At 29.5% G+C, this 24,603-nt stretch overlaps 1 protein-coding gene across 2 annotated transcripts in view; it reads left to right on the top strand.

Moving 5' to 3' along the window:
- LOC124500500 (uncharacterized) overlaps positions 1–24,603 on the top strand; it is a 39,023-nt gene that overhangs the window by 9,355 nt on the left and 5,065 nt on the right. For both annotated transcript variants that reach the window (XM_075730949.1, XM_075730950.1), the window contains 4 exons: positions 11,013–11,366; positions 21,896–22,082; positions 22,207–22,630; positions 22,732–23,019. In XM_075730949.1, the coding sequence (XP_075587064.1) occupies positions 11,013–11,366; positions 21,896–22,082; positions 22,207–22,630; positions 22,732–23,019 (1,253 nt within the window). The remainder of the gene's footprint in view (positions 1–11,012; positions 11,367–21,895; positions 22,083–22,206; positions 22,631–22,731; positions 23,020–24,603) is intronic.

The raw sequence follows: 24,603 nt of genomic DNA, 5'->3' as shown, positions 1-24,603 counted from the left end.
AATTCTTATTTTTTTTTTTGCTATCAATATTGTTGCATTGTTTAATTGATCCATATCAGATATTCAGAAATTCTTGAAATTCTATAGTCAACTATTGCACGTAATTGTCAACATGATTAGTTTTTGGTTGTTGTTGTTGTCGTCGTTGTTGTTGTTTATGGCTTAATTTGAGATTTTTTTTTTAGATTACAAAAACGAATCGTTGAACTTGTAATAATGATCATTTTGCACAAATGAATGAATGTGAAATCATTGAAAATGAATTGTGCTGAAAACTTTTTTCTTTTTTTTTTTTTTTTTTGCTTAATACACAATTTCATTGTCCAGCAAGAGAGAGAGAGAATCGGATTGGATTCTAGTATTCTCGTAATTTTTGGTTATTATTCTCATCATCATCATTATGATTATTAGCTGAATGACTGAATTCTACATTTACAAAAAAAAGTTAGTAGTTTGCTCTAAATAATCAAATGAACAACAACAACAAAAACGTTTCCAAATGTAAAAATATCACCAAATTCATTTACTATTCATCGTACATCGTTTACAAACACAAACACACACACACAGAGTTGATTGGAATAATTTGGTTTCCATTTTCACTACTTGCTTGTTTGTTTGTTGATTGCTATAGCCAAAAAATGATGATTTGGTGTGTGTCTGCTTGCTTGATGATGATTATCATTATATGGTACAAGTGATCTTGATACTTGATAAATAATCGGCTTTTAATCTTTTGCAGTGAAAAAAACAAAAACCAAATTCTTTCAAAAAAAAATTTTTTCCATCGAAATTGCAAAAAAAAATTTAAAATTCTGGTTCTTTTTTTTCATTGGATTCTGGATATATGCTGAATAAATCAATTATAACCGTGGTGATAATAAATATATTGATGATCATCATCATCATAATGATGACGATGACGATAATGAACAGGAGAGAAAAAAATTTATTATTCCCAAGTGATTCGTCATTTATGAATTACGATTATTGTTATTATTTGTAATATATCCGGTTACAAAATAAAACGGTGATTGTTTTATATCAAAAAAAAATAATGAACAAGGGAAAAAAGTGGAGCAGAATTCTCGATGACAATCATGATGATGATGATGATGATGAAGCAAGTAAAGAATCGAATTGAATCGAGCAAAAAAAAAAAAAAAAAAATATTGCCCATAAAGAATAAATTATTCATTCATTTCTGTTTATAGCTTAATAATGAAATTCTGATAAGTTTTTCTTTCTGTAGTAGTAGTAAATGAGATTCTTATGGATCTTCAAAGTTTTTTTTTCATTATTTTCGTCGTTCATTTTCCAATTTTTTTGTTGTTGTTGTTGTTTTTGTTTTGTTCATGGATGATGATGTTTTCACAATGTTTAAAATCTTCATGTTCAGTAGTAGTTTTTTTTTGGTGGCCGGATTTTCGTTTTTGTCTGGTTTCGGCTTTTTTTTATCGCAAACATCATCATAATTTCAGTGTGTGTGTGTGTGTGTTTGTGTGTGGGTGGAAAAAAATTAATGAATGAAAATCGATCGTGAAAAAAAAGAGACAAACGGCGTGAAAGAAAAAAACAACGATAATCCTTTGAACCAAAGAAAAAGGAAACAGAACCGGAATCCGGAATTAATCAATTCATCACCATCGTTTATTTTGTCCTCTAGATTTTAATTCAATTTCAAATTCATTTTTCTTCATCCACCACCACCTACACAGTGTGTGACAAAAAAAAAATCAAAAAATTTTTTTTTCTCAATTGTGAATAAATTCTGTTTTTAATTCTGAAAATGAAATTTTTTTTTCTTTCATTTCATTTCAATTTCGTTACCGATTCTTTACCGACTGCTTTTCCAGCCTGTTTTTTTATGATCATTAATCATGAATTGGTGCCACTATTTTTTTTTCTTCTTCTTCGGTCTGATTTTGTGTGTAGCTACATTTGTTGCAATTCAAAATTGGAATATGCGGTTCACACACACACACACACACACACACACACACCCAGCCACCCACACACAAATTCCCAAGACGATAAATATCTTTTTTCGTTGTCGCTAACCAAATAATAACGATGATGATGATTATAAAAAATTGGCCTGGAAAAAAAGAAAAAAAAATTTTTTCGAAATTTTCTTGTTTGTTTTTCAACGAGAATATTTCTTGTAAAACCCCATTCACACATAATACAAAAAGGTCGAACCATTTGAAACGACAATTCACTACCCTACGTGTGTGTGCTGTGTATGGGTTTCCAGTTTTTTTTATGTCCCTTTCTCAAGGTCAGTGAATTTTTTTCCGTTTTGTATTTGTTTTATGGAAATGAAAATGAAAAAAAATTTAAATTTTTCTTCATTTTCAATGTAAAGCAAGAAAGAAAAAAAAACTAATTTGCATACTCGTGTCTAAGTGTGTGAACGATGAAAATATGGAATTTCTTTTTCTTATTCTTTGCCCATGTTGTATTCATTGGTCGGTCGGTCGGTTGGTTGCTGCTGTTTTCATTGCCATTGCAGTTATTGTTTGGGGCCAAATGAAAAAAAACTAAAATGCAATGGGAGCGAAAAAAAAGAAAATTATGCAAATTATCGATTCCAAGAATTTAATTTTTGAACACTTTATCAGTGATTCATTCATTAATTTTTTTTTGCAGAATTTACATTGTAAAATTCTCCTATTTTTTTCAGTTACATCCATTTTTTTTAATTGAAATTAATTTTACAATTCTTTGCATTTTTGGATTCCATTTGGAAAATAGAATTTTGATTTTTGTTCAAAAAAAATCGCACACACACACCAGCGAATACAAAATCATGACGATGATCATCATTGTTACCATCAATTGTAAAAAATCGTGTCGTTTGATTTTCTTTTCTCTTTATTTATTCGTTTATTCTGTATCGTGAGTTACGATAACAAACATTACCGATTCTGGAACCATCATCATCATCATCACGAGATAAATCGAAGCATTTTGTTTATTTTTTAGCTAATAAAACCAAACAAACAATCATTAAGGCAGAGAAGATATGAACTGCCTGCTGTTCCATCATTATTATCATCATCATTATCGTCGTCATCAATGATTCGTGTGTGTGTGTGATGAGTAGCAATTTTGCAATGTTTTTTTTTGAATTCTTTGACGCCTGATCGTGATTCTTTCAAATTTTTTTTTCTTTCTCTTTCTCCATTTGGTTATCATTTTTTTTTATTCTTTAAATCTTCAATTTTAGCTAATAATAACAATAATGAATATTCGTAAAATTTGAAAAATTTATTCTTTCATCTACAGAATCGACATAAAGAATAGATATGTGAAATAAAAAAAAAATTTAGTTTGTTTTCATTTTATTTCGTTTTATTTTGTAGCGATATTCTCGCCAGAATTTTTCTGCTTGATTTAGATTCAGTGATTTAATTTATTATTATTATTATTATTCACACATTCTGTCTGACTCGTTTATAAAAAAAAAATCATTGAATCCCACACACACACACACACAATCGAATGGCTGTACCAGAATAGTTCCGGAAACATTTCTGTGTAACAAAATAGAAAAAAAAAATTTTCAATTCCAAATAATATCCATTCTTTTTTTTCTGTTTCTGGATCAAGTTTCAATGTCAATTTGTAATCTGTTCATTTTTGTTTTTGTTGTGTGTCAGACACACAGATAGAGAGTGATTGAACAAATGGTTGGATTTATTTCTGATGAAATAAGCAAAAAAAAAAAAACAAAGCCGAAACAACTCATGAATGGTAACTAAGTATTTATAATTCTTTTTCGTAATTTATCTGTCTGATTGTTCGGGGGGCGATATAATCACCATAATCATCCAAAGATTTTGTAGTTCTTTAATAGTCAGTTTTTTTTCTCCAGTTCTGTTGTTGCAACAAGATTTATAATGTAAAGAATTTTATTGATTCATATTTCAACTTTTGCACATTCATTCAATTTATCATTTCCAGAATTTATTTTCCAATCATCCAAATTCATATAGCCAATGCAGTAAATAATTTGGCCATTGGAAAAGGCAAATTTCTTGATTCTAAGCTTTCTGGAAAGTTGGTTTGTGTTGAATTAAATTCTATAAAGTTCTCCATTGAATGGATTTATTAGCATGATATGGTTCATTCTATCAAGTTAATCACAAGAATATTATACACTCACTCTTTCTTTCTTTTGCTCATTTTTCTTTTGACTAATTAGAATCTTAAATACCAAACACACACACACACACACATCGTCACTGTCATCATTATTTTCATTTAGTTAGCATCCAAGAAACAAAAAAAAAGTTCCCAAAAGAATAAAAATCAAATAAAATTGAAAAAAAGGAAAAGTCAAGAAAAGACGATACACTGGAATTGTTGACAATTTTTTTTTCGCTTTTTGTTCAAGATTCTTGATCTTTATATAATGTCTGTGTGTGTGTGTGTATGAGTGTGTGAGTGTGTGATTAATCTTTTGTTTCTAATATAAAAGTACATGTCAAGTAGTGTGCCGGTTAATCCTTTTTGGTGGATGAATCATGGATAATTCTTGTTGTGTTTACGATGAGTGAATGATGAGTGGTGAATAGAAGAAAAGGGAAGTGAAAGTAAAAAAAAAATTCAAGCCTTTTTTTCGGTAATCTGATCATCATCATGATGCTTTTTTTCAGTTTTGAAAACAAAATTAGAATTCGCTGCTGTGGATTTGTGGGTGTGGGTAGGTGGTGTGTGTTTAATTAATCGGTTTCCAAAAGTTTTTCTATTTTCATTCGAAAATTACAAACGAGATAGAGAATTTTAATTCTTTTAAAAATTGGATTTTTTTTTGAACAACAAAAAAAAACCGAAAAAAAGAATCTCAATTCATTGGACACAGGAATTCTCAGAGATAACTTATCCAACAATTTTAGATGATTGCTGTGAAGAACAAAGAACAAAAAAATTAAAAAACTTTTTATTTTAAGAATTTTCTTGCCAACAAAAAAAAATAAAATTCTTGCGTGTGTGTGGTTGCCAATTTTTATTATTCTGGCAATGGTAATGATTATTTTCCACCACCACCACAAACACCACAATCTTTTTATTCGTGTTGTTGATGATCAAGAAAAAACAAAACAAAAAAAATTTTCTTGGAAATGTTTCCCGAAACAACAAGAAAAAAACATTCCATAATGATCATCATGTTCACATTTGAAATTGTGAAACAAAAAAAAAACAGCAAGCAGTTGAAAATTCCAATCAATCGAAATGATGATAATAATGATGATGATGGGGTTCTGTCACAAATTGTCGAAAATAAAAATGTCGAATACAAAATGGTCGAAAATATTTGATCGAAAATAATAAAGTCGAAATGACAAAAATGTCGAACAGACAAAAATGTCGAAAATAAAAAAGTCGAAAATTGAAATGTCGAAATGGCTTGAGCCCTTATCCCTTAAAATTATCACTAACGAAAAAGACAAATATTATTTTTTCATTTTAATTCTGGATACACAGTGGCGACTTTTCCCTTATTTAATGCAGAGAACGTCAGTGTTAACTTTACTTTATTCAATGCAGATAACGTCAGTGTTGACTTTACTTATTATTGTCAAAGACAAGGAAATTTTCTGAGACAAAAGTGTAAAACATCGATGAACCGATTTATAGTATTTTAAACTTTGATCTCTATTCTAGATTGTTTGTCAATACAATAGTTTTATCCAAACCTCACCTTCGGTGAGGTTTGTATTAATCTAATGAACCGAGACCACCTAACCTAACCTAACCTAAACTAGAAAAAAAATAAACATTTTTGGCCCTGTGAAGACCGTTCATAACATTGAATGCTCTTTTTATCACTCACTCTTCAATAATTACTTAAAGATAATTTTGATGTTGTAGTAAATCGATAAACAATCAAATAATAATCACAAACAAATTTGAATGAAAATATAAAGTGAATTGATAATAATATGAATCCAAATAGTTCGAATAAAAATAAAATTTTATCATCTTAATGTGTGATTATCCAGAATTGAAATGAAAAAAATAATATTTGAGTCTTTTTTCGTTAGTGATAATTTTTCGACATTTTTGTCTGTTCGACGTTTTTGTCGTTTCGACTTTATTATTTTCGATCAAATATTTTCGACCATTTTGTATTCGACATTTTTATTTTCGACAATTTGTGACACAACCTGATGATGGTGGTGGTCGATCCTCATCATCATCATTTTTTTCTGCATTTTAATTACATTGTTGATTAATCAATAAAATTGACAATTTTTGGCTATACAATATACGCATAAACGACAACACAGCAATCGACCATTCACCAGTATTCTGTGATTCTGTTGATGATGATGTGAATTTTCTTAATAATGCAAAAAAGAAAAATTTATTCGGTTTGTATGTGTGTGTGTGTGGTTTTCGTTTGCTTGAATTTGACTTGAAAATTTTCTTTTTTCTGGCTACAATTTCGATTGATCCATTTCAGGTTTAGAGTTTTTTTCCCATTGTTCCTATCCCCCTCCTACAGACACTGAACCAATTCTTTGAATTAATTTGCACTGTGTTTTTTTGTCTGTACAAAATTCATTGTATTCCATCCATTGCATTCATTCATTGACAATCAAATTCATTAATTTAGTTTTGCGAAAACATTATCATCATCATCAACAGAATCAGAATCAGAATTAGAATCAGAAGAGAAGGCCAACAAAAAGAGAGGAAATCGTTGCCAAATAATATCGATCGATTTGCACCCAACGCACACACAGACACAAAGAATCTCGTTTGGTTATTGTTGTGTTCATTTACTTATTTCACACGTTAATTATCAATGAGAACCAAAAAAAAAAAAAAAAAACGAATGAATTGTTGCAGAAATAAGAATATCCGGAACATGATGGAACGAGAATTTAATTTGAATTGAAATTTGTTGTTGTCTATTAAAAATGAATTTCAATAATTTGACAAAAAAAAAAATAAAACAAATGGTTGAAAATTTTCCATTTGTTTGGTCGAATGACTGAGTGTGCAAAAGTTAAGTTTGTTGTTGTTGTTGTTGTTATGGTTGTTTTCGCTCTTTATCTCACCAAAAAAATTGATTACATCTTTAGTCCATCTATTTATCTTTTTTTTGTGTTTAGTATTTTTTTTTCAAAGAAAAAAAAGATAATAACAGTGTCCTAAGCTAGTGTATATGTGTGTGTGGTAGTCTAGTTTTGATGGTCTTGAATAGAATCGGCCCAAAAAAGCGTATAATGTTTATGTGTGTGTGTGTGTGTGTGTGAACCGAGAGAATCCAAAAGTCATAAAAAATGATTACTATCATCATCCAAAATCAAAAAAATGTTTGGGCATCGTCAGTGGCTATAGTTTCAAAATTCTATTCATTTTCAAATGTTGGTTATTCGGTCGTCGTCGCCGTCGTCGTTGTTGTTGTTGATGTTGGAAACCACCCAAAGATGTGAATTCTGAATGTATTTTTAGATTCATTCGGCTGTTTTTATAAATCCTTACAACTACTGCGACCATCCTTTTCATTAAAGATGAGTAAAACGAAGATTTTTTTTTTATTCTCTTCTCCATATTCTTCACGTTGTTTGTTGGTCAACGAACAAACAAAAAAAAATGATGATGATGTTGAAACAAAAATAAAATTATACGGCTTTTTTGCAACAACAACAACAACAAAAAACAACAACAACAACAGACAAACAACAACAACAAAACAAAACAAGCTTGTTTCTTTCTTTTTTTTATTTATTTATTTAGAATTCTTTCTGGAATAATCTTGATGAATTCTACTCATCATCATCATCGTGATGAAAATTTTTCCATTAAACATCGTTTATCGGTCAGATTCGATTCGAATATTTTTCAATTTTGTTTTTTCTCCTTTTTCATTACACATTTTATGACTTTCACTTTTTTTTTGTTCAAAGAATTTTTTATTTTCTCATTCTCCCCACCACTACCACCACCACCACCGCCACACGTTCAGTTATGATGGTCATTATTCAAATTTAGAATTCATGTCCAAACAGTGGACAGTGGCCAGCCCCTCATTTCTTTCCCACTAGCCACCATATATTATGACCTAAATTGAAAAACAAAAAAAAAATATCGTCATTGGTGGAGAAAAAAAAATTTGAATTTAAAATGAATTTTTGTCCCATGATTCATGTTGTTGTTTGTCCGTCGTCATACATAGTGGTTGTGAAAAAAAACCAGAATAATGCATATTTGCACAGAACAAAACCATTTTACCATTCGATTGTAGTAAACAACAAACAAAACTACCAATAAAGCGGTTCATTATCAACATGAACAAACCAGAAAATTGTGATAAATTTAACCAGATTTTTTTTCTCAATTTTCTGGTATACCACACACACAAACATAATGTGGGTGTGTGTGTATGTGTATTGTTTGTTTGTTTTTTTTATCGTTTGTGTTTCTAAGTACTTTTTCTCATCATTTCGTCTTAACGGTTTTTTTTTAGTTTTCTTTGTTCTAAAAATTGTTTTTTTTTCATTGGCAATTTTCTCATCATTTTGTTGTTGTTGTTGTTGTTTTGTTTTTTCATCGATATTGTTGTCGATTTTGTTTTGGATTTCTTTTTTTCGTTTCTTAAGAATTTTGGTTTTTGGATTTTTCCATTGCATGTTGTTGTTGTTTTTGTTTTTTTTCACACACAAATTCGTAAATATTTTCTCATCAGATTGTTTGTCTGTTTGTTTGTCATGCAATTGTTGTTGTTGTTGTTGTCGTTGTTGTTGAAAACAAATTTTTTCCATTTTCTCAATCGTTTTGTTGTTGTTGTTGTTGTTGTCGAAAACAAAAAAAAAACAAACAACAAACAAAATGAAAAATGAAAAAAGAGAAAAAAATTTCCCATTTTCTTGCTTTTTAAATCACAACATCGAATCAGATTTGGATTGCCAGTCTTCATTCACTCATTATCAGTTGAATCGTAACGTTATTTATGAATTCTAGATGTATTCGAATATATTTGATTTTTGTTCCTACAAAAATACCAACAAAATGCCATGAATTTCAATGAATTTTTTTTTTCATTTCTTCAAATTCTGTATATTCATTATCATCATCATCATCATCATCAAGCTTAATTGCGAAGCAGAAAAAAAAGAAGAGAAAACAAAACCAAGCTCATTTATTAAATTAGATTAGTTTAGATTAGATTAGATTATTATCGATAAAGATGGGAAAAAAACCGGCAAATTTTTTTTTTGGTTTCATTTTTGTTGTTGTTGTTGTTGTGGTTTGTTCTAGCAGGTCTTTGACTTTTTTGCTTTTCAATTTCGGGTTAGCCAATTGTATGTGTGTGTGTTATTCGCTCGTTCTTCTGCCTGCATCAATTATGAAACATCGATTGTTGTTGCTGCTGCTGCTGTTTGTTTTGATCGATTTTTTCTAACGATTTTTATCGTGAATAATGTAGAGAATCTAAGGAAATATTTCATTAATTGAAATGAAAAAAAAACAAATTCTTGATTCCAATGAATTCCAATTCTTTAATTTGTTTTTCCTAATGCTTGAATTAAAGAATTCCAAATAAATCCAAACATTACGAAGACCTGGATGTTGTTTTTTCCAATGAAATATGAAAAAAAAAAGAAAAACAGAACAAAAAAAAACGGAAAACAAACCAATTTCAAATGAAAAAAAATGAGGAAAAGAATTTCGAAAATCGCCATTTCTCTTCGATAATCATGCCATTAATATTTGGTCATTTGGTTAACTGTTATCGATAAGATGATTTTTTTTTGGTCAGCAAAAAAAATGACCAGAGATTATCGTCGTTTGAAATTTTGATTTGTTTGAAATTATTTGTTTTTAGCTGGCTTGTGATGATGAAACAACAACAAAGTAACAGAAACCGAAAATCGATGATGATTTGCACGTTTATAGGAAAAAAAACCTGTGCTCAATATAAATTTTAATTAATTGTCAACGTAATAATGATGATGTCAAACATTTATATTTGGAAAGTGAACGAGAGAAAAAAAAGATTTCTTGTACAAAAGACAAGAGAGAAATATATAGACGAATTATAACCCTTATAATTTTCGTTTCACTATGTAATCCTAGAGATCAAAATAGAAAGAAAAAAATTAATAATGATGAAAAATGAATTTGAATTACAATTACATCAATTTCAATCATGGTGTGTGTGTGTGTGAATCACCCTTCAATATCGATACTATCGATAGTTTAAATTATCATCATCATCATCATTTTTTCTATTTTTGTATTGTAATTTTTTTTCCAAAGAACTGGATCAATTCTTGTTAATAATAATTTTACATTGGGCAAATCTCATCATGATTAATCCAACTGATGACGATGATGATGATGATGATAATTTCATCCAGATGCTGATCATTACACATCATTTTTCTTTTTTTTTTGTATCATTAAGAATTTTGAAAATAGTAAAAAAAAAAATGAAACAAAAACAAATGAGAAATTCATAATGAATGTAACATTTTGAATATGATAAACGATAATAACAGCGATGATGATGATGATGATGGCGATAAAAATGGCAATCGATGTCATAATTTTGCATAAAAAGAATAATTTATCCTCTTTTGGTTGGCTGGCTGGTTGGTTGGTAAAAAAAAAAACAACCAGGAAAAAAAATAATGATCATGATGCGGTGTAATAGTGGGAGAAAAAAATTTTTTTTTCTTCTGTTTACATAAATCCATTTTTCTTCTTTTGCTTTTCATGTTTCAGTTTTTCGTTTTTTTTTGTTTTTTTGTTTCAATACCAGAATTTCAGGTTTGAAAAAAAATGGAATCATTATGTTAATGATTAGTGTTAATCCGATTCATGTTTGTTGTGTTTGAATCCAACAACCAATCCGGGTAAATTGCTAACTACTAGATGGCTATATCGATTTATGAAATTTTTTTTCTGTCCAAAATAATGATGTTGTTTGTTGTTTTTTCTCTTTTTCTCTTTTTTTTTGTTTGCTCGTCGAAATTCATTATTCATAGTGACCAAAAATGAATCAAACCAGAACAATGACGGTAATTTGGCAAATTCATCATCACAATCATCATCGTATTTTGATCCAAAATATCTGATAAATTTATCAAAATTATCAAACAATGATACTGCTACTACTATGAAATTTGATGATAAAATCAATTTATCAAATTATATTGATCATCATCATCAAGTGAATAATCAAACAAGAACCGCCATAAATCAATCATTATCATCGATGATAATGACCACTATTAATGATAATCAACAATCATCATCATCATCAATGAAATTAAATGTGATATTTGATAATGAAAATCAAACAAATGTACAAAATTCTTCAACAACAACAACAGCCAAAAGTATGTATTTCATTTCAGACACACAAACACAAAAATTCACAGAATCCATGAATCCATTATTTATCATTTATTTAATGTTTTTATTATTATCATCATTATCATTAACACCCCTTTGAATACCTTTTCTTTCAATAAGAATTGTTAGACATGAAATTGGATTCTTGTATGGCCATAAACACACGTTCATATATCAATCATAATAACTATAACATATAACAAACACATATCTTAAGTGCTAAATCCATTAGGTTTATTCATGGGAAATTTGTTTTTGTTTCGTTTATTGATTATTGCTACTGGTGATGTGTTTTATTCTCTTGTTTATTGCTATACAGAATATTCTTCGGAAAAATTGCTTTTTATTTTTCCAAAGAGAAAATTACCTTGTTTTTTCTCTTGTGTGTGTATAATGTTTATTTGTTTGTTTGTTTGTTTGTTTTTGTAAAGATAATGTGTCCATATCATCATGGAGATAAATAGAGAAAGAGAGAGAGATAGGAAAACATTACCGACACAGAAAAAAACACACAAAAATTCCAGTGTTTATTGTTTACTTACAATCAACACTGACACACGCACACACAAACACATTGAAAGAATGTGTTGACGTGGATACATTGTATATTCATTTCATTTTTTCCTTGTTTATGGTTTTTTTTCCCGGAAAAGTAAAAAAAGGGTTGAATGCGAAAACAAACCGGAACTGGGAAACGAAAATTTCCATCATCACCATCATAATGATTGTTTTCGATGAAATATTCTCTTTGATTAACACTCGCACAGAAACAGGAATTTTTTTTTTCATTGATCATCAATGGTAATTACGATGATGATCGACGATATTGTTTCCATTTATGTCTTGAAAATGAAACAACAAAAAAAGTTGTATCACAATATATCCAATGAATCCAATTATAAAACTCATATTGTCTGATGGAAATACTTTGAAAAATAATCGATATAAATAGATCAAGATGAATTTTTTCTTTCTAGCTGTAAATGAACATCCGACATGACATTTTTTCACAAATATTGACAAAGAATTGATGTATTGATAAAAAAATCATTATCATCATCATCATCGTTGTCGCTGTTGTTGTTTCATCCCAATTCAGAATCCAGAATAAATGATAGAATCCGGAAAGCCAAGACCAAAAAAAAAAAAAAATGATGAAACTTTTTAAATCACAAAGCTTAAATACAAGTGTGTATATGTGTATCTGTGATTCTAGAACAAAGATTCTCCATTTTTTTTATCGATAATTCTGAAATATTTTTTTTTCTCCTCTCGTCATGACGATTTGATTCAAAGAAAAAAAAATCGGAATTATTTTTCATTCGATTGAACACACACACACACTCTTGGTGAAAAAATATCAGAATCTTGAAACTTTTTTTTTCTTTTTTTTTGGCTGCTTACAATATGATTTCGGATGTTGATTTCTTTGTTACTGGATCATCATCATCATGGTTTTCATACGGTTTTACAGATTTGATTGATTGAGTTTATTCTGTGTGTGTTTGAGGATGATTCATCCATCACTACCACTATCCACTAACTGTGTGTGTGTTGTTTCTGATATTCAAGTGTTTTTGTGATGGATTTTTTTTTTGTTTTGTTTGTTTCTGGCTGTTTCGAAATCGAATCCTTTTTTTTCATGAGCATTTCCAGTTGATTTCTATTCACTCTCCCTCTCTCGGTCTCTCACTCTCACTCATCAGAATTCATTCATTCATTGTGGATTCACAACATTATCATCAGAGAAAAAAATGCCTGACGATGAAACCAGCAAAAAAAATAACGATTAAATGATGATTATTATAATGGCGGCGCGGTGTGTAATGGTTTTTTTTGCAGAGCTAAAGCCATAGCAAGTGCTACCCCTTTCAAATATATGGGGATGAAGTAGAAAAATAATGATCTCTGGTCCGGCGTTTTCTATTTCTATTTTTTTTTGTAATAAAAAATAACAATTCTTCTTTGATTCTTCGCATATTGTTCATCATTGGAATCAATTGATTCAGATTTTCGTTTTTTTGTTTCATTATTACAGATTCTTAATGATTGATTGATTGATGAAATGATGATGATGGTGATGATGATGATGATGAAAAAAATGTAGCCAAAAGCAAAAAAAAAAATTCTTTAATTTGGCGAATAATTTTTTTTTGTCTGACTCACACAGAATCCATTTGTTTTATTTTTTTCAATAGTAACAGCAACAGAATTTCAAAATGGAATGAAAGTGATAATTTTTTTTCGCCTTTGGTGTGTTTTTTTTTTGTTCATTAATCTTTACATATTCTGTGTGTGACCATTTGTTATTCATTGTTGTCATTTTTTTTTGTTTCAAAAAAAAGAATAAATTTTCCACCCGATGATAATGATGTTTTTCCAAAAAATTTTTTTTTCTCATTTCAACCACGTTCCAATACGAATATTGTAACCAATAGAAAAAAAATCAAACCGAATCAAATCTATAGTTTTACACATAGTTAGCGTTATTAGTATTGAGCAATTGTCACCAAAAAAAAAAAATTCTCCTCCCCCTCCCCTCTCACAAATAGATTATGTATCCCGTCGAGAAAGAGAGCGAGAATATTTCCAGAATCACACACACGAACCAATAAACTGTGTAAGAAAAATCAATAAAAACCAATATTTAATATTGGTTTTAGAGCAAGAATAAAAAACGCAGGGGTATTTTGGAATCAAACACACACACACACACAAACAGCAAATGAGAAAAGATTTTACTTATTGGCTTTGTTTGATATTTTTTTTTACGTTTTCTTTGTTTTGATTTTTTTTTGTTGTTGTTGTAATTTTCATATGTAACACCATTCAGTTCAATTGATTGGAAACAACACAGCATTGACACCCCAAAAATAAAAATAAAAAAAAACCAATTTAACAATTGAATTGGATGTGAAATTTTACAGGATAATAGCGAAAGTTTTTTTTTATCATTGTTTTTTTGGTTTCTGCTGTTTTTCATTTTCGATTTTGGTCTGTTACCGATATTTTTTTTCTTTGGATCGAAAATTGATAATTGGCCACAGATATGGATCGATATCGATGGTGATGATGATGACCATCATCTGTGTGTCGTCTAAATCTATTTGACTGTTAAAATAGCCATCGAATTTTGTGTGTGGGTTTTGGTTCCGGTTTTTTTGTGTTTCGTAAAATATTAATTCGAGATTTTTATGATGATTTTTTTTCCATACATACAGCTTACTGGATATATATTTCTGTTTGTTTTGTGCAATAAAAATATATCGTCCGTATAATAGAAAACATTCATTCATTCGTTTGTTTTTCAATTACCCGGTCATCTTTTTTCATTCATTCATTCATTCCTTTTTATTAATAAATGGATAATGTGTCCAAGTCTAACATATTTGTAGAGTGGTCAGTAGATTGTGAATAGCCCAAATACAATTTTCCACTGCTGAATTCTCTCTTATTTGATAACAAATAAATATCTTAGATTCATTCATTTAATATAGGATTTTCTTTTCCAGAATCCAAAGATCTGGAATACTTTTACAAGTAAATGATTTATGATTTCTAATTGAAAATCTATTATTATTTGCTTGTCCGATTTCATATCCCACACGCACACACACACACACACGCCCAGAATCCAAAATCCAAAATGTTTCAACCATAGAAACTATATGGTCATTTTTTTTCCCATAATTGGAATGTTTTCTCTCTCTCTCTCTCTCTCTCTCTCTATTTCACCGGTTCATCGATCCAAAAAAAAAAAATCCCAAAGAAATATCATTTCAAAATTGTCTCAAGTATTCATTTTGTTTTTTTTCTGTGCCATTTCAAGTTTGTTTGTCATCTGCATCATAATCTTATCTGTAATCTTCTTGTTCTGGTCTTGTTGAATTCTGAAACGCCCCCTAAAAATACGCCCATACTGAATGATTTCTTTTGTTAAACATGTATATATAGAAATCAATAAAGCAAATCAAAAAAAAAAGAATTTTATACCTGCATCATTTATGAATATTTTTTTTCCATTCCATTTCCAAGAATTTCAATTCTAAACAACAACAACAGCAACAACGGCAATTCTTTGATCAAAAAATTCGTTTATATTATTGAACTGTGAATTTTTCTTCTTTTTTTTCACTTGATCATTGAACCCCGATACATACACACACACACACATTATTGAAATCGTTTTTTACCACAACGATACACGTGTCTACAACTGTGAATGATCACGATTTGAATGCCATAAAATTGAAAAAAAAATTTATGCCCGAATAATTCTATTATTCGAAATGGAAAAAGAAAAGAAAAAAATTTTCTTTTTTATCATTCTTCCATTGCTGCTCAAATGCTGGTTCATTTATGATGATGATGATGATACATTTTTTTTTGTGTTCAATCAAAAATCATCATCAATGGTAAAAGGTTGATTTTTTTTTCTTGTTCTTTTCACATTTTCATAGTTTGTAGCAAAAAGGTAATATCATTTTCTGTGTGTGTGATGATATCATTCATTCATTTGGTGGCTGGCTGGCTGGCTGCAGCCATTTCTTTTATTCACACTCAATATACAGATAATGATCATTTCCATTTTTTTTTTTTGCTAAAATGATGAAGAATCAGCAATCTGATAATTTTAGAATTTTTTTTTTGCAAAAATTTCAACAAACAAAATAAATTCCAGTGCTGGTGGAAACAATGAATAAACCAAAACAACCAAAACAACAACAATGAACAGAGAAAAATTGTACGAAATACGAAACCAAAAATGCAAAAAAAAAATCGATTTCTATTCAAGCGGAATTTGCACTCTGGAAAAAAAATAAAAATGAAACCAAATTCTATAGTGGTGGTGGTGACAATGGAAAAAGCATCATCATCATCATCTTGTATGAATCATTGATTGAATATGAATCGACGACTATATGTGTGCGGGTATATTTATCGATTCGTTTCAGTTTTATTCTTTCTCAATGCAGATTTCTGAAAATAAGATGAAAACTGAAAAGTTTTTTTTTTGCACATTTTGAATATCAAACACACATACACACACACCTCAATTTTTCCACACATTGCAGGCCAATAATCTACCAGAAACAAAAAATTAGAAGATGATCCACAACCAGAGAATCCAAAATGAAAAAAAATCAATCGCATGCATTTCTTAGTTTCAGAAACTTTTTCTACTTTTCTTCATTTCAAAATGATACATTGTTTCGTAACAAAAGTTTTTTTTTGGATCTTTGTTATGATGACAATGATTCATTAGATTGTTTTCTAATAGATATGAAAATGATTCAATTTGTTGTTGTTGTTGTTGTTGTGGAACTTTTTTTTCTTCTACTTTTTCGATTCTTGATTCTTATTGGTTTTTTTTCTTGGTTTCTTGGCTGATCGTCGTTTTACTATTCGCTAAGCTTATGTGTAAAACATGTTGTTGTTGTTGTTGTTTTTTTTCACGAAGAATTCAAATTTCGATTAATCGATTCTTTCATGAGCCAACAACAATATTCTGCAATAAAAAAAACAACAACAACAACGTGTATTATTAGAATATTCCAAGAACACAGATTGTTAATAATGAAAAAAATAACGATAATAAAAAAAAATAAGGTCACCCATTTGGTTTTTTTTTCATATTCATATCATTATTTCTTTGTGCATCATTTTTTTTTTTTGGTTCGAATTGGTTAAAGGTTCCAGAAACATTTTGTTGTTGTTCTGCTCTGCTCTATGTATTGGCTGCTGCTGCGGTTATTTTTTTCTCTCTCTCGGTCGATTATTAATAATCGATAAATCTCATTTTTTTCCCTGTTCTTCATGGATCTCTTTTTTTTGCCATCGATTATGTTTACTAAAGGAAATAAGAAAAAGGCGAAGAAGATGGAGAAAATTTGTACTTGAAATGAATCAAGAAACAATAATAATATTTACGATCAAAATCATCGAAATTAGTATCATCAAACAGAATAATAATCATCATCATCATCATCAGCAGCAGCACAAGAATCACATGTACACAAGAATCATAAATGTGTGTGCATATCTATCCCATTTTATTGTTCAAGTATGTAGTATATATATGGAATCGTGTATGTAATCCAAGAGCTTTAATAAATTCCAAGAACCAAATAACAAAAACAAAAACAAAAACAAAAAGCAAAAATTTCAAGTGATCTTCATCGAGATTCTTTTACTTGAAAATGATGAATAAATGAATAAAGTTTTTCAATATGGGGGAAAAAACAGAATTTTCTCTCGTTTGTTCTAGAATCTGATTCTGTGATCGACATTTTGTGAAAATGACAAACAAAAAAAAACAATTTGCCCTCAAAACAAATTAAAACAAAAAATTTCAATTTAATTAAAACGAGCAAAAAAATTCTTGAATACACATGGAACAGAACCAGAATATTGAAATTTTGTTTCGTTTTTTTTTCTATTTCCACTCTCTCTCTCTCTCTCTTTCTTTTGATGAAAATGAAACAAATCAATGAATGGAATCATAAATTATTTATTTATCATTTGTCCGTCTTTTTTTCCCCTCATATCTCTACACAACCAAGAGAAAAAAATTCTGATATATTCCTTTGATGTACATTACATAATTATTCTGTGTATTTGTGTGTGTGTGCTAGACATTCATATCGATCGTAATGGCTGTAGTGGAGCAAAAATTCTATAAAAGTTTTTCTCATCATCATCATCATCGTCAGAATTAAACTTTTCATCATGATGATGATGATTATGGTGGTGGTAGCAACGAACGAATGAAATGAATAATCAAAAAAAAGGAAACGATGAATTTCAAAGAATTTGGTTCCATCGTTTTTATTTTCTCTCATATTCTGTTCATCATGATGACATCATAAGGATGAGGATGATTAGTTTTTTTTGGTAATTCATGAATGAAATGAAAATTTTTTTTCTTTTAAAATTCATTTCTTTTGGCTAAATTCACCATTTTTTTCAATTAAATAATCCAAATGTTTACATTTGATCATGTTGTTGTTGTTGGCTGATTCTGGAACATTAGTTATTATTCTGTGTATGAAATAATAATCAAATCGAATCATTATCATCATCATATTTAATGCTGAAATGAAAAAAAATTTTTTTTCTTTCGAGCATCAATTTCAACAATATTTTCATGTGCGGCAGTGTTGATGTTTATTTAGGTGTGTAGGTTATTATTATTGTAATAACGTTTGAATATAAAAAATTCTGGATTCAAATTCAAAGACTGAGAATGTGATTATAATATTCGAGCAGAATCCCTTCGGCTATTATGGTGATGACGATGATGACGATGACATAACGGATGTTTTTTTTCTATCTGCCATTTTTTTTCCTCTTCTTCTCATCATTATTATTGAGGTTTTTTTTATTGTCTATTTGAATACAGAATTGGATTTCAAATTCCAATAGGAATCGATAATAATCTACTACGTGTCATTCCGATGGCATGCATAATGCTTAGATGAATAGTTTGATGGCTACAATTTTATTTGGAAAATTTTTTTTTCAAAATTTCTTGCAAATCATCATTGAATAGTTTTTTTCCAGTGCAAAAAAAAACGATAAATTTCCCAGTAAAGATAGAAAACCATGATTATCACCTATACACATCATTACTGGTAAATTCATTTCGGTTATTTATTCATTCATTCATTTTTCATTGTTTGTTTCGTTTGGTTTAATTTTTTGCTAAAATTGCATAAATCATCACAATCATCATTTATTTGATTGTGATTGTGATTCTGACGTTACTAGCTAATAAATAATGTCGTCACCGCATTTTATTTCATTATGGTTGTCGTCCATCCTTTTTTTTTTTTGCTTTAATTCTTGCATCAAATTCATCAAATTCACAATAACAGCAACAGCAGCAGTAGTAGTAGCTGTAGTAGTGGTGGTAGTAGTAGTTAATTAATTTTCAGTGTAAATTTCATTTCAAATTCATTATATATGGATGTGCAATGTACCAGAAATGGACAGCAATAAACAGATGAAAAAAATTTACACGATTTACACATGACCAGTTTTTTTTGCTGTTTTAACATCATCATTATCAAATAATCCTGTCCACACAGGTGAACAAAATTCATATTTTTTTTTTGTTTGTTTGTTTCTGAATTTCATTCGATTTCATTCATTTATAAATCTGAATCATGATGAATTTTCTTTTTGGTCATTGATAAATATTTATATGGATATATGTTCAGAGGCCGACTGGTTTGTTGTTGTTGTTTTTTTTTTTTCGCGAATCCGGTTCATGATGAATGATGACCAAAAAGAAAAAAAAATACACCCACACACACATATGATGTAATAAATTAATTAGTAATTAATCATCATGTGTGGTGGTATTGGTGTTTTGGTTGTGCCAAATGCCATTACCATTGACCATTGGCCATCATAAAGAAATTTTTTCTTTTACATTTATTCTTTGATTCTAGAATTTATTCTGTAGATTCTGTGTGTGTGTGTGTGTGTGCGTGTCTATGTCATTGTGTCCAATTTATTATCCTGATTGATAGTCAGTATTTTTTATCAACCACACATACACGCACATGCATGCATACACACGTTGTCGGGTTTTTTTTCATTATTGATGAAAGTGAAAAAATAACAACAACAACGACAACAACAACAATTATTGATCCACAAAACAAAAGAAAAAATGTTTGTTTGATCATTCGGTTTCATCATTTCATTTCATCATCTGTTTGTTGTTCCATCTGGGTATTCTCATTTCATTCATTCATTTGGTTATATTTCGTGAGTTTTTCATGGGTTTCTTTTTCTTTCTCTTCTGATTAGATTAGTTAAATTGCCAATTGATTGAAATCAGTGCAGGAATTGTTTTTCATGAATCTTGGATTCTTTAATCAGGTTTTTTTTTCTCGCCGTCGTCGTCGTTGTTGTTGTTGTTGTTGTAATCGGCTTAAATTTGGTATTATAAAAATGTACAAATGACATTGAAAAAATTGTCAACAGCAACAACAACAACAACGACGACGACAGCCGAAAAAAAAATCCGATAAAAGTTTCCAAATAAAAACCCACTCTATATATATATTCATCACCTGCAGCATCTACATTCTTACGGTATGGCTGAAACCTGAATTGATTGATACCAATCCGGAAATATCGAACGTGAAACCGGATCAAAATACAAAAACAAAAAACGAAACAAAAAAAAACCAATTATACGATGTGCAACAATATCATTGAACAGAATAATAATCCATATAATCAACGGTTGTTCAACTGAACATTGGAAAAAAAACTTTTTTTTCGACTAAAATAAAATTTTGGCAACCTGTGAAAAAAACGAACACCATGGTGTAGTGAAAAAAAAACCGTGATGATTATGGATGTAATATGATCGGTTATTATTATGATGATGATGATTATAACGATAATGATGATGATGATGATTGGTCTTTGTTGCTTTAATTATAATTTTCTCTTGAAAATTCTTTTTTTTTCCTTTATTCAATTTTGGAATTTTTACCTTTTTTGTTCTGGCATCCATGGCCGTCTATTATTATGTTTCTATTTCTACCCCAATGTATCAGATTTCATCGAGAGAGAGCGAGAGAGCGAGAGCGAGAGCGAGATTCAAAATGATAATTTGAAAATTATTTTCATTTAGTTGACAATTTTTCGTTCGTTTGTTTGTCCGTTGAATCAAGAATATTCCATTTTCCATCCATTTTGAGTAATAATAGTATGATGATCAACCACATTGTATAATCAATGAAAAATGAAGAAGAATATTCTCAGGAAATAAAAACCAGGATGTAAAATAATGAGCAGTGGAATGCCAAGAATTTTTTGTTTTCGTTTCTTTTCTTTTGTGGTAAATTCACGTCTCTCTTTTTTTGTAGGTGTTTTTTTTTTTTGGTTTCGCCATTAACTAAATTAACATTATCATTTCATAGTAATCAGTAATCACAATTAATCATAATCATCATCATCATCATCATCGGAGAAATAATGATGAAGAAGAAGAAGAAGAAGAAAAAGTGAAAAAAACAACTGAAGACAAGAGAAAGTTTTTTTCTCCATTTTTTCGGTAAATTTCCTTGTTGTCATCGTGTGTGTGTTGTCATTGTGTTATTGTTGTTCCAACTGGAAACACATACACACACACACACACCAGAATTGAACAAAACAAGAAAAAAAAGCTTCAGCTTTTCAAGTTTCTATACACACATACACACACAAAAAAAAATTCCAAAAAAGCAGGATAATTAAAATGATGATGATGTTCAATGAAAAAGAGTTCCAGATACAAAAAATTCTTATCTTTCAATTTTTTTCTGTGTGTGTGTGTAAGTTCCATCTTTTTTGTTGTTGTTGTTCATTATTATCATCAACATCATTAACATCATCATTAAATGATGGCATGCGCAGCAGTAATTTTTTCTGTTTTTTTTTGCAAACTAAACAAAAATTGAAAATTTTTTTAATTTTTTTCCATTTCCATTTTTTTGTCTATATGCAGAGCCTTCTTTAGCGAGCCTTCCATGGCCATCCGGTTCATCATCGACGAAGAAATATGGCAATAATCAAAGTGATTCCATCATGCCTTCCATAAATGACGATCATGTTATGAAAATTGAATTATCATCATCATCATCATTGCGATTGCCATTACCATTACCATTACCATCAACATTCGATAATTTATGGTATGAATATATATCATTTATAAATGTCAATCAATCACTTTTATAAAATTGAATGAATTTTTTTTCTCTTCTAATTTTCAAATTTTCACGAATCAAATCGATTCTTTGATGCACACACGCACAGGATACAACAACCACAACAACAAGAATCCAATCATTGGAATAATCATCAAAATATCAATAATGGTTATCATGGTGATGATCATTGGAATCAATTTGTACAAATGTCAAATTATCAAAAACCATCAATTACCACTACTACTACTACTACTACTACTACTACTGATGGTTATCATAATGATATCGATGATGATGACATGATGATGAAATTATTCATGCCAACAGCCGAAACAACATCGACATCAAATATGCAAATGATGAAAAATAATGATAAAATGGCAGCCTCAGCAGCAGCAGCAATAATTAATCAACGTGTTGTGAAAGATACACAAAAAATGGCCACTGGTCATCATCAAATTTTTCATCATAATCAAAGAAAAAGAAATAGAAAAAAATCATTGCCAATGGGTAATAATCGTCAGAAAATGGTATGATTTTTTTTATTTGTTTGCGCCAGAGAGCAGAAAGGGTGGAGCTAAGAAATTTTCTTCGGATTTTAATTTCGGAAATTTTTCTTTCTTTGTTTTAGTTTCAATCATCATCGACTGTGATTAAATCAAATGGCCAATTATCATTATTAAAATCATCAAAATCAATGAGAAACTCGAATGCAACTCAAATAAATCACGTGAAATCAAAAATTAATAAATCGGGTGATGAATATGACTATGAAGATGGTGAAAATGATGATGACGATAATGATTCAAATGAATCATCAACATCGATACCATCGATATCGCAACAATCGATAAAACAACCTGTTTATGAAGTAATTGTCAATGAAGAGGAAACAGATTTGCCTAAAAAATTATTTCAGGTTCGTTTTGTTCGTTTCACATATTTTCTTCCCAAATATTCAAACAATCGGGATTCATTTGCCTGTTTTTTTTTCGGGTCAATTTTTTCAATTAACACACAAACACACAAATACGATAATGATTCAATGATGGTCAAGTGTGTCTGCATAGAATCTACAGAATCGAATCATTTATTTTCTTTTCTTCTCTCGAGAATCAAATCTAATGGAATGAAAAAAAAAATTTCCAAAAAAAAAGAATTTCCGAATATCAAGTGCGAGAATGAGTTGTTTATTGTGTCATCATTGTCCATTGTGTGTATGTGAGTATGTGGGCTCTCAATTCAGTTTCGATTACTTTTCCATTTCAATTTGTTTTGATAGACATTTTTTTTTATTTGCTTCACTTTCTATATCTGTTTTATTTCTATTTTTTCTGTCATTTTAAGTCTTTTGGCTACTAAAAAAAATCGGTTTCCACACACACACACACACACACACACACACACACACACAGAATATGGTTCGTTATCGTTTTGGTTCTGGTGGTGGTTGTGGTGTGGGTTTGTTGGTGGGTGTTCTGTGAAAAAAAAAATCGTTCAAAATCATCAGCCCCAATAACACAACCATATACTGTATATATGAGAGAAAACTATGCCGAAATTCTGGTTTGCGTGCGTATGTGTGCGTGTGTGTGTGTGTGTGTGTGTGTTTGGTGACAACATGACAAATGAATTTTTTTTTACTCAGTTTCCACGCTCTTTTATTATACGATTTGAAATAGATAGATGTGCTGTAGTTTGACGTTTTGTGTTGTGATGTGATGTGACCAATACACAAACAAAATATATATCTCAATAAAGTTTTTGTATGGCCGATCAAAAAAAAAAAATGAGAATGAGAATCACACACACCCATTATCATTATCATCATCAATGTTTGGCCAAATTTTGCGGAAAATATCCTTCAATATAATAATAAGAGAATAATAAAAGAATGGAGAATTGGCAAAAAAAATAAGAATTCAAGCGGCAAAATGAAAATGTTTCAAATGCCAATAATTTTTAACAGCTTTTTTTTCTCATGATGATGATGATGATGATGATGATGATTGTTGGTTGAACATCATCATCATCATCATCATGGGAAAAATCCTGATAATGATAATAACTGCGGCTGTGGCTTGTTGTATTATTCTTCAATGATTCTTTGATCATTGAATCATTTTCATTCAACAACCACAGAATTTATTTATCCATTCATTTCTTTTTTTTTTTGTTCATCATCAATTTTGATGTTTTTTATTTATTTTTATCCAGAATGAAATGAATCGAAACTAGAAAAATTGTTTTCATTTTCTTTTCATATTTTTGTTTGAATTTTAAATTTTTGTTGTTGTTGTTGTTGTTGTTGTGCAAAATGTTAGTGGACAAGTCATTTAGACACAAACACACACACACACACACACATTACACCAAATAGAGTTGTTGATCAAATTGAATTAAACTTTTCAATGAAATTTTCACACGGAACTGCTTGTTTTATCTCTCTCGCTCTGTGTGTGTCTGTGTGTGTGTTTCATCTATTCAGTTCCATGAATCCATG

This window comes from Dermatophagoides farinae, chromosome 4 (genome assembly GCF_024713945.1).
Source record: "Dermatophagoides farinae isolate YC_2012a chromosome 4, ASM2471394v1, whole genome shotgun sequence".
Taxonomy (NCBI): domain Eukaryota; kingdom Metazoa; phylum Arthropoda; class Arachnida; order Sarcoptiformes; family Pyroglyphidae; genus Dermatophagoides; species Dermatophagoides farinae.
This window is presented reverse-complemented; position numbering and strand designations above follow the sequence as displayed.